Source organism: Hyperolius riggenbachi, chromosome 11 (genome assembly GCF_040937935.1).
Source record: "Hyperolius riggenbachi isolate aHypRig1 chromosome 11, aHypRig1.pri, whole genome shotgun sequence".
Classification (NCBI taxonomy): domain Eukaryota; kingdom Metazoa; phylum Chordata; class Amphibia; order Anura; family Hyperoliidae; genus Hyperolius; species Hyperolius riggenbachi.
Window position 1 is genome coordinate 225,325,502 of NC_090656.1, and position 12,262 is coordinate 225,337,763.

A 12,262-nucleotide genomic window follows, 5' to 3' on the forward strand; every position below is an offset into this window, starting at 1 on the left:
ATTTCTGCAGCATCTTACAGAGAACATAAAATGCATCTGGAAAGTATTCACAGCGCATCACTACGTGCACATTTTTTTTATGTTACAGCCTTATTCCAAATTGGATTAACTTCATTTTTTTTCCTCAGAATTCTGAACACAACAACCCATAATGACATGGAAACAAGTTTACTTGAGGTTTAAACAAATGTGTTAAAAGTAAAAAATAAAAATACGATCAGAAAGCACAAGTACATAAGTATTTACAGCCTTTGCCATGAAGCTCAAAATTGAGCTCAGGTGCATTCTGTTTCCCCTGATCATCCTTGATGTTTATGCAGCTTAATTAGAGTCCACCTTTGGTAAATTCAGTTGATTGGGCATGATTTAGAAAGGCACACACCTGTCTACATAAGGTCCCACAGTTGACAGTTCATGTCAGAGCACAAACTAAGCATAAATAAATTGTCTATAGACCTCCAAGACAGTCACAAATCTGAAGTTTACTGAAAAATGTCTGCTGCTTTAAAGGTCCTAATGAGCACAGTGGCCTCCATCATTCGTAAGTGGAAGAAGTATGAAGCCATCAGGATTCTTCACAGAGCTGGCCAGACGTCTAAACTGAGCAATCGGGGAGTAGAGTCTTTGGGAGGTGACCAAGAACCCAAAATGGAGTTCCAGAAGTCCTCCTTGGAGAGAGGAGAACTTTTCAGAAGGACAACCATCTCTGCAGCTGTAATTGTTGCCAAAGGTGCATGGGCAAAGTATTGAGCAAAAGCTGTGGATACTTATGTACATGTGATTTCTCGGTTGTTGTTTTTTTTTTTTTATCTTTAGTATCAAAAGGTTTTATTTGACAAGAAAGTGGTTTACATTGGCTTAAATTCTGTGAGCAGTTTAGACTAGTCTACTGATGGTTTTTAGTCTACTGATGGTTTTTAGTCTACTGATGGTTTGGTCAGTTGCATCAAAGGGAAATTCACTATTACCAAATGCTTTAGACCTGTTTTTAGACCTGGTCTAAACCATTTGGTAATTAGGTGGGTAAAGCAGGGTAAATGATCAAAAGATGCAATTCACAAACAAGAATATATGACTGACATCCTTCTCCTCTGATGAGCTCTCCTCTGCAGACATTTAAACTCCTGCATAATTAATTCAAAAGGTTCCATCCTCGCACCTAAAATACCTCACAGAATTACTTTACCAACAAGAAATCAGCTTTATTTAATCTCTGTCAGAAAAAGTGGGCGTGGTTACTCCTTGTTTGCCTTTGTGAACTGTGTAATTACTGAATGTTAGACCAGGTCTAAAAACAGGTCTAAAACATTACGCCAAACCATCAGTAGACTAAAATTAATCTGTAGACTAGTCTAAAGTGCTTAGTGAATTGAGGCCATTGTAAGCAAAAAAGCATATAACTGCCGCATTGGGACAAGCATGTAAGATAAAAATCAGTCATGTCTTTGATTGTCCTCAGAGGAGCTCACAATCTAATCCCTACCATGGTCTGGTGTCCATCGTAGTCAAAGATCAATTTTAAGGGTAATCCATTTAACCTATCTGTGTTTTTAGCGATATGAAAGGAAACCGAGTGCCCGGAGGAAAGCCACGCAGACACGGGGAGAACAGACAAAACAGACAAACTCCATGCAGATAGTGCCTTGTCTGGGGTTCAAACAATGACGTATTTTACAATAGCACATAGAAGAAGGCACCCCACCGCCACCAGCTTCAAACTTCCCTTTCTTTTATTGAGCAATCACGACACACTCAGCAAGTTTGAAACCTGTGAAGTGCTTACTTCTATTCATTGTCCCAAACATAAAAGCTGTGAAAAATCAGCTGAATAGAAGTTCTGTGCAGTTTCTGGGGTTCTTTTTTGTCCAATAGCAAGGCTTGGGAGGTGGAAGGGGCGGGGCTAGCCCTATGATTGCGGGAATAAATAGCTGGCGCTCAAATTAGTGAAAAGACGAGGTAATTTGGCCGCCGGCAACAGCCAGAGCTCGAACTACATGTCCACCCCCAATCCAGAGTTGCTACAATGCAGTGAGGGATTAATACTTAGCGCGGGCAGGAGTTTGGATAGAGCAGGTTGAGCCATCTTACGACCTCACCCGGCGCCCAAATTTGACGGCGCCATTTTTGAATAAACACACTGATCATTTTACATGAAGCTTTCACTGATAATAATCAACCTGTGAGAATTATATAGAAACAGGAAGAATAAACATGAGTAGATGACTTGAAACCATATTTTCATCATGTGAATTATACTCACTATTGAGTTGGACTGGTATAGACAGTGTTGCTCCCCCATCAGTAGATGCTGCCCTAGCCTGAGGGTGAGAAAATAAACAGCTTTATGAAGCATTTATATGTATAATCATCATAATTCTTACTACTAATAATCCCCTCCTCACAATCCTTCTGTGTGGGTGACAGTTCCCTATAGCACCACTCTGCTGAGAGTAAGAAGTGCTGACTGCACTACCTCTGACAAACTTCTGACATGCTGACCTGAGCATCCAATGGAAGCTGAGTGGGAGGAAGGGACAGGACTTTCAATACAGAAAGCAGGAGCTGATTGTTAAAGGGAACCTAAACTGAGAGGGAAATGTATGTTTCTTTTTAAACAATACCAGTTGCCTGGCAGCCCTGCTGATCTCTGTGGTTGCAGTAGTGGGTGAATCACACACCTGAAACAAGCATGCAGCTAATCCAGTCTGACATCAGTCAGAGCACCTGATCTGCATGCTTGTTCAGGGACTTTGGCTGAAAGTATTAGAGACACAGGATCAGCAGGAGAGTCAGGCAACTGGTATTATTTTAATAGGAAAATCCACATCCTTCTCATTTTAGGTTCCCTTTAAGTAAAACTACAGAAACTGATATTTCCTCATATCTGCTGATGTTAAAGAAAATCTGAGAGGAAATAGGCATAGGTATTTATATGTACCTGGGCTTCCTACAGCCCCCTGTAAGCTATGGGCTCCCTTGAGGTCCTCCTGGGCTGCTCCATTCCCCCCCATCTGCCCTGGCTTCCTCCAGCCCCCCGAAGGCCGAGTGTTCCCTTGCTGTCCTCCTGGGCCGCTCTGTACCTCCGCCGTCTGCCCCAGTAGTCAGGATCATTGTGTAAGAGTGGGTCTGGCAGCACCTGTCCTTGGTCACGCTTTCATAGTCGTGAGAGTTGTGCCTGCGCAGCTAGGGACCAAAATGGAGCACGGACAGGGCTGTGGATGTGCAGTGGACAGACGCGTATCTGGAGGGATGCAGATATGACACGTGCCCCAGGCGACCTCCCTCTTCAATCATCAGGGGGGGCGCAGAGCTGCTGACAGCATTCCTGAGTCTAAGGGAATAACAATCATCCAGCAGCCTGCCCTTCTCAGCCTTTGTCATATATCTACACTACAAGCTATTGAGAGGTAAACACCAAAGTTTTCCCTCACTCCCTAATAAGAGATCATGTCTCAGTCCCCGGAGATAGCAGCAGAAGCTTCTGGTCTGGAGGTTACAAGATCTCACATCCATTCAGCTCTTTTTACTTTTATTTATGACACGCTCTGCACTTTAATCATTACGCTGCTGGCAATCACTGTGGCCAGATTTAACACCCTCTCTCTTGTACAGTGTACCTCAGTTGTTAGAATGCATTATATTTCTAGCTCAGTACCTATCTACTGATATTTAATAGGTTGTCAGACTTTTATTATGTTATAATTGTCACTGCAAATGTTCCATTGCTTTCATTCATATGAGAGTGGTGGCTGCCAAATGTATTTCCTTTTAAACAATACCAGTTGCATGGAAATCCTGCTGATCCTTCTGGTCACTAGGGTCTAAATCACACACCTGAAACATGCATGCAGCTAATCTTTTCAGATGTGTCATAGACATTTGATCTGCATACTAGGGTCTATGGCAGGGATCACACTTGTTTTTCAGTTTTCAACTCATTTTCTGCACACCAAGTGTGTTTCTATGCAGAAAAACTTGTGCTTTTTTTCACAACCGCTAATGTAATTGATACAGAAAACTGACAAAATGTGCAGAATTATCATGCAGAATGTCAGTTTTTTTCTGTGCAAGAAAAACACATTAAGTGTGAACTAGCCCCTTGATTAACATGAATTTTCAGTTTTTCTGTGCAGAAAACGCGTATGAAAACAGTCAAGTATGTTCCCTGCCTTAAAGTATTAGAGGCAGTGGATCAGAAGGATAGCCTCATTTATTTCATGATGGGGTTACCCTGTCCAAAAAGGTTAGACAGGATGCTGTTGATTGTAGGTGTGTGTGTGTGTGTGTGTGTGTGTGGGGGGGGGGGGGGGCCTGGGGGGCGCAATTTTAGTATTTGCCATGGGCGCTGTCTTGCCTAGATACGCCACTGGCAGTGGAGCACAACTGGAGCAGTTGGGGGCTTTACCGGATTGGATAGCAAAGGAATGGAGCGGCATCAGAGGACACCCAGGGAGCCCAGAGCTTATAGGAGGCTGGAGGAACCCAGGGCAGGAAGGAATAAAACTTACATACGGGACCCAGACCATGGAAACCATGATAAAAGTTTGTGCGTGTGTGCTGATCAGCAGCCAATCGAACGTATAAAAGAAGGCGGCACCTTCTTTTATATGTTCAATTGGCCGATGATCAGCACACACGCGCAAACTTTTATCGGAGTTCCTATGGTCTGGGCCCCGTATGTAAGTTGTATTCCTTTTATTCTCCAACGTATGGTTGTTTTTTAAATAAACAGTTACACTTAGAGCTACGATTCTTTTTAAACTGCATACTTTGGTTTGGAACCTTCTGAATGAAGAACTAGACAGCCTCTGGACCTTTACACATGCTGAACTGGGTTTTAGATTGATGAATATGATATATACAACCTTATAATGTGGGTTGTTGGCAGCTGGTAAGCCCCTTTCCGTTTTTTGGTAGCGGTGACCACAAGAATGTAGAACAGCCTAACTACCACCATGGTGAAGCTTTAAAGCGGTATCGTCACCATAAAAATCAAATTTCAACAGCAACTGGTCTGAGTGTATTAAGCGATAAAGATGCTAAGCCTGCATTCAAAACTTTCAAAACTTTTTCTGCTGTTATGATTTGGAGTTATCACATACTTAAGGAACAATGGCCCTTTAGTAGTCCGTGCCAAAGAATTGCCTGCTGGGGGTTCTTTTTTATCTATAATCTATTCCTCCTCTTCCCTTTATTTCCCTGCCAGCTTCTTATCTGAAACCTAATCCCCTACTCACTTGTGTTTACAAGCAAGGCTGAGGCGACTCAGCAATTAGAGGAGACAAGAAAAAAAGTAAAGGGCAGAAATGACATCACGAGTTAGCCTTAACTGTGGGCACAAGACATGGCCCCCACCAGGAACAGAATTCTCATCATTTACTATATAACATTCACTGAAATCAAAACGTGGACAGTATAATACATGTGTTATGTAAGTAGGTCAAGTATTTATCTACTTATATATGTGTTTTTTTTCCCTGGCTTAGTATGGCTGATCCTACTGCTTTAATAGACTGTATTTTGCATGTTCTGGTTTATTGTGATCTGCAATGATGTTTAAATTCATCAAAGCTGTTACTACATGGCAAGCTAAAATTACAGAGCAGTGAGGTAAATTACCGACTTGTGCGGTAAACACCTCAAAAAATGTCAGTAAATGTCCATTCATCAAGGTTGCAGCATGTGGTAAAGTCAAGTTTCATGTTCGATCTTTACTGGCTGCTCTGTGGTGGCGAAAACCAGCTTTGAATGCCTTCAGGGGATATCCCAATGATTGACAGGAGCAGGGAGCCAATCCAAACAACCCTTGTATATTGCAAATCTGAATGATCGCATCTGATAGGTCCCAGCCGCAGGCTTCTCCGGCGGGTCTAGCTTTCCTACCCACCAGGCAGAGCAGAGAGATCATGGAACAAAAGAGCCCCCCCCCCCCTTGCGGCTATTTGGCAGATTAACCTCTTAGGTTCCTGTTTGAAGATGCGGAGGAGCTAGAGGGGAAATCACCTAAGTATGGCATGTGTAATGTCCCCTGGAAGTTCATCTAAGCTGTGACAAATAAAATGTGAAGAAAGACTAATAGACCAATTCAAAGTGAGCAGAGGTAGTATAACAAACATGCACATCTAAAGGGATATGGGGATGCCTCTTACTATTGTAATGTTGTCTCTGCACAAACACCTTGTAACAAGAGAGACAACTCACACTGCTCTGCTGTTACATTGTGAATGGGCTTCGGTAAATTACAGAATTTCTACCACACCTGTGAAAATATTGATGAATTAGCAAAAAAAGGTCTAAAATACTGAATGCAGTATTTTAACAACTACCCGCGCCCCCACCCCACCCAAACAGCCTTTGATGAATTGAGGCCATTCTCTGATATGGACTTCACAAGAATACTGATAAGGAAACCAGAAACAAGATTCCTGTCATAAACCACTGTCAAAGCAACATTCCCCTGTCTTGTCCACAGGAAGATCAACCTGAAGTGTCCTTTAAATCATCTAGACATAAATAATATTCATTTATACTACATTTCCATCCTTTTATAAATAGAATTATAAGGAAGAAGAAAGACTACAGAGGAGAAGGGAGATAAAAGTATAAAGAAGAAGAAAGACTACAGAGGAGAAGGGAGATAAAAGTATAAGGAAGAAGAAAGACTACAGAGGAGAAGGGAGATACAAGTATAAAGAAGAAGAAAGACTACAGAGAAGAATGGAGATAAAAGTATAAGGAAGAAGAAAGACTACAGAGGAGAAGGGAGATACAAGTATAAAGAAGAAGAAAGACTACAGAGGAGAAGGGAGATAAAAGTATAAAGAAGAAGACTACAGAAGAGAGGTGGACATATAAGGAAGAAGAAAGAAGAGTACAGAAGAGATGGGAGATAGAGGTATAAGGAAGAAGGAAGACTATAGAAGAGAAGGTAGATAGAAGTATAAAGAACAGTGCTGCTCAACAGGATACCGGATATCCGAATAGACTCGGATATCCGAACTTTTTAGGCCTATCCGATCGGATCCGGATTCCGGATAGCTGGATGGGAATCCGGATAGCTCTATGCGGATAGTTGGTCTCATAACCCGGATACCCGCGGATACCGGTCGGATATCCGAATCCGGGTGCTGTAACCATGGACATTATGTCCATGACGTCATTCAGCCAATCAGAGCGCTCCCAGCCTAAGCCCAAGCACCCAATCACAGAGGAGAACCTTGGCCAGTCCCTCCTGTATATAAGGAGGGGGCCATGTTAAGAATCTCGTCCTTGCTTTGTGACTGCCACTGTGATAGGTTGTCCAGTGTGTTTGGCTGAAGCAAGTACATTATCCAAGTGATAACCCAGCGTTTTAACACTAAAACACCTTCTGGTTTTACTGTTGTACTGTGTTGTAGTTTGCTTAGCTAGTCTGTGTAATTTGTTAGTGTCAGTCAGTCTTGTCAGTCAGTCTTTCAGCTGCAGCAGCTGCGCTGCCTGTGCCTGCTACTAGGTCCTGTGTCTTTGTGTGTGCTGTGTCTGTGTGCACACACTCCAGGCTCCTTGCTGCTGGCTGGGCTGCTATTACTACTGCTACTGTGGTTTTGTATTGTGTAGTTGCAGACAGTGCTAGTACTACAGATTATTGCTGCTGTGCTGCTGCTGACTGAGTGAGCAGTGTCAGTGTGTTTAGTTGTTGTACTCCTGTCTGTCAATCTGCTGATCATTTCCAAGCCCGCCGCCAATAATAAAAGTGCACCAAGTACCCCACACACATCATCTGTGACGTCGACTCATCAGTGACAGTGAGTCTTGTACAGTACTATGTCTGGCACTGGCAGTGTGAGACGGGGGAGGGGAAAGGCCGGAAGGAGAGTGAGCAACATTACGGCCTCTGGCAGCAGTTCTGCCGCATCAGGCATTCCGCCGCTACCCACTGGCAGTCACGCTGCAGAGACGCAGCACCGTGTTGCGTCCATTTTCAAGCAGGGTCAGCGGCGCAGATTGGAGGAGAAGGACGCCGCGTCTGTGATGCAGCAGATGGCGCATGACGAGGAGCAAGCCAGTGACAGTGAGGCCACCACCACCACCAGCCCTAGCCCTAGAGAAAATATTCTCTGCAAAATTGGCTTTTCAGAAGAGTCTGAGATGCTGACAGTAATTGTTGGGGGGGAGCCCGTCCATGATGTGTCAGCAGAAGAGGAATTTGATGCGGGCTCATCATCCCAGCAGTTTGATGAAGGGGAGTTTGATGATGAGGTGAAGGACCCGGACTACCAGCGACCGGAGGGGCATGTCAGCTCTGACTCTGAGGAGGAGGAGTCAGTGGGTCTGGCACGCAGGTTGAGCATTTCAGGGATTGGCAGGAGCAGCAGTGGGCATGGAATACGTGACCCGCAGGCTGCTGCTCCATCTGTCAGTGGCACGACTACCACCAGCCGCACCACTCAACCCCAGGCCCTAACCACCACCGGCAGAAAATCCACAGCAGCATCCCGTTCTGAGCCACGTAAGGGAAAACACCAATCCCCAATATGGCAGTTTTTCCATCTGCCCTCACTGGATAGCAAGTATGTTACGTGCAAATTATGCCATGTGAAGCTGAGCAGAGGGTCTCACCCCTCCACTTATGGCACCTCCAGCTTCATAAATCATCTGGGCAATAAGCACAAACCTGAGCATCAGGAATTCAAGAGGCTGAAGGAAGCTGGCGCTGGCCCTTGCAGAGGTCAGAGCACTATAACAACCTTTGCCACTCCTGCTGACACTGAGGCCTCTTCAGGCAGCCAGTCCTCCTCAGTGGTCTCCTCTGTTCCCTCCTCAGCTTCCCGTGCAAGCCTAAAACGCCCCCACCACCAGACCCTGCTGAGTGACTCTTTTGTGGTCAGGGCTCAGCCTCCCGGCAGCCGTCGCATACGCCAGCTGAACGGCTTGCTGACACAGGCCATGTCCTCCCAGCTCCTCCCGTACTCGTTTGTGCAGGAGGGGAGCCGGATGCGTGCGCTCCTGCAGTGCGCAGCGCCGGATTGGCCAATCCCCAGCCGGCACTACTTTGCACGCAAGGCCATCCCAGCACTGCACCGCTTTGTAAAGGCCAACGTGGAGCGTGGGCTGGATCATGCGCTTGGTGCGCGCGTCCATGTGACAATGGACTCATGGAGCAGCCGCTTCGGGACAGGCCGCTATTTGTCCTTCACCGCGCACTGGGTCAGTTTGGTGGAAGGGGGTGAAGAGGAGACAGCAGCATCATCACCCCGGTGGGTGGTGCCACCCCGCAGCAGGGTCAGGGGAAGTGCAGCAGCTTCCAGCTCTGATCCGGTTCCATCCGCCGCCAAACAACCCCGCCTCAGCAGCAGCGTGAAGGCCCACCACTGCCAAGCGCTGCTGCAGATGGTCACGGTGGGCAAGAACAAGCTGACGGCAGACCACGTCTTGGCCAAGCTCCGAGAGCAAGAGAGCAGTTGGCTGACCCCCAGAGGCCTCAGAGTCGGAGAGGTGGTGGCCGACAATGGGGCAAACTTGGTTGCCGCCATCCAGCGGGGAAACCTCACCCACATCCCCTGTCTGGCCCACGTCCTGAACCTAGTGGTGCAGAAATTCCTGCACACCTACCAGGGGATGAACACTCTTTTGGGAGCGGCAAGGAAAACGGTGGGTCATTTTCGCCGCTCGGGTGGTGCCACAGCGACCCTTACAGCCGTGCAGCTGGAGCTGAACCTCCCACAGCACCGCCTCATTATAGACGTTCCAACACGCTGGAATTCCACCCTGGCGATGTTGGAACGTCTGGTTGAACAGAGGCGGGCTGTCAACCTGTACCTGGCCAGAGCCACCATGGATGCCAACTTGTTGGGGACCGGCACCACCCACCTCCCAGACATCATCCGCCCTGCTGAGTGGGGAAAAATGCAGCTGGTGTGCTTTGTGCTGGCACCCTTCCTGGAGGCCACCAACATGGTCAGCCGGGACCATGCGTCGCTGTGTGAGTGGGTGACCATTGTGTGCATGCTGGACAAGGCCCTCGATGCTCTGCTGGAAGTGGGAGAGGAAGCCTTGATCCAGCAGGAGCAGCAGCAGCACACTTCACAGTCCACCTCTGTGCAGCAGGAGGAGGATTCGGAGGAGTTGGAGGAGGACTTGGAGGAGTTGGAGGTCCCTGACCTTGAAGAGGAGGGGGCACAGCGGAGTGCAGCTGCAGTAGTGCGGGGGTGGAGAGAGCAAGATGAGGCTCCGGAATCAGAGGAGGACGACAGCACTGTCAGCGGTGCAGAATATCATAGGTCAGCAGAGATGGCAGCCCTCTTCCCTATGGCAGCGCACATGCTGCAGTGCCTGCGCAAAGACCCAAGGGTGAAGGAGATGAGTGCTCGGGAGGACATCTTGATCACCCTGATGCTGGACCCACGGCTGAAGGGGAAGCTGGCTCAGTTCCTGCCTGTAGGAGGAGACCCTGTGCGCCGAATCAGGGACTTGCAGCGGATTCTGGTTCGGCGCTTGGAGGAAGCCTTCCCCCGGACTCCCACCCCCCCTGCTGTCTCAGTCCAGCCAGCACAGCAGCAGGTGCCTGCATCCAGCATCAGCAGGCGCCCAACAAACCTGCTGTCTCTGACAAAGGCGCTCTATGCCACACCAGTACCGCTGCCTACAGAGGAGGTGCCTGCAGCAGCATCCGGCTCTCAAAGCCAGAACCAGCACCTGACCCGGATGGTGGCCGATTATATGGGGTCCTATAGCGGGCTTGACACCGACACCCCTGTGGACCCCTTGGAGTACTGGGTGAAGCACCTGGATATCTGGGGCGAGCTGGCGCAATACGCCCTGGAAGTGCTGTCCTGCCCGCCTTCCAGCGTTATGTCGGAAAGGTGCTTCAGTGCGGCCGGTGGCGTGGTCACTGAGAAGCGCTCTTGTCTGTCAGGCCAGTCTGTGGACAGACTGACTTTTTTAAAGATGAACGAGGCTTGGGCAGTTGGTGAGTTCCTGGCCCCTGTTGTTGGCAAGAGGGGGAAATGAAGTGGCTGAGTGGTAATCACTATGCCTGGCCTGCTTAACCACCCTTTACCACCACAACCTCCTGACTCCATCTTCATGAAGCCAGGTTCTTATTTTTTGAACTGTGCCGTGGTACCTGCCATGGTCAGCTGTGTAATTTTTTTGGAGGTGTCTGTGCTGTGCGAGTTGTGGGGCCCCAACTGCGGCAGTACGACCGACCGCTTCCTGGAACCTCTCCTAATTTTTTACTGTGCCGTGGTACCTACAACAGTGCCATGGTCAACTATGTAAACACAATAGCTGTGTAATTTTTTTTGGAGGTGTCTGCTGTCCGAGTTGTGGGGAGGCCCCAACTGCGTCAGTACGACCGCTTCCTGGAACCTCTCCTAATTTTTTACTGTGCCGTGGTACCTACAACAGTGCCATGGTCAACTATGTAAACACAATAGCTGTGTAATTTTTTTTGGAGGTGTCTGCTGTCCGAGTTGTGGGGAGGCCCCAACTGCGTCAGTACGACCGCTTCCTGGAACCTCTCCTAATTTTTTACTGTGCCGTGGTACCTACAACAGTGCCATGGTCAACTATGTAAACACAATAGCTGTGTAATTTTTTTTGGAGGTGTCTGCTGTCCGAGTTGTGGGGAGGCCCCAACTGCGTCAGTACGACCGCTTCCTGGAACCTCTCCTAATTTTTTACTGTGCCGTGGTACCTACAACAGTGCCGTGGTCAACTATGTAAACACAATAGCTGTGTAATTTTTTTTGGAGGTGTCTGCTGTCCGAGTTGTGGGGAGGCCCCAACTGCGTCAGTACGACTGCTTCCTGATACCACTCTGATGTTGATTGACAGCCATTTTTTTTTGGGGGGGGGGGGATTTTAAGTCCACTCCCCACATCACCAGTGTTTCCCTTTTCACAATTATGATGCTACATGCCTCATATACCCTAAAAAACCTTTTTAAAGCAATTTAAAGGCCACTTCCGGGATTAAACACGGATATCCGAATCCGATCGGATACTAGGGTCGGATATCCGAATCGGATTCGGATCGGAAAATTTTGAATTCGGATATCCGATCCGGATCGGATAGCGGGGTATCCGGATCCGAATCGGATCCGGATTTTGAAAAGGGGTATCCGAGCAGCACTGATAAAGAACAAGAAATAAATTATACAGAAGAAAAGGGAGACAGAAGTATAAGGAAGAAGAAAGAAGACTATAGAAGAGAAGGGATATTGAAGTACATGGAAGAAGAAAGAAGACTACAGAAGAAAAGGGGGATAGAAGTATAAGAA

At 47.4% G+C, this 12,262-nt stretch overlaps 1 protein-coding gene across 1 annotated transcript in view; it reads right to left on the reverse strand.

Moving 5' to 3' along the window:
* LOC137538234 (pancreatic secretory granule membrane major glycoprotein GP2-like) overlaps window positions 1-12,262 on the reverse strand; it is a 70,992-nt gene that overhangs the window by 11,822 nt on the left and 46,908 nt on the right. The window contains exon 4 of the mRNA XM_068260283.1: window positions 2,261-2,318. Coding sequence (XP_068116384.1) covers window positions 2,261-2,318 — 58 coding nt within the window. The remainder of the gene's footprint in view (window positions 1-2,260; window positions 2,319-12,262) is intronic.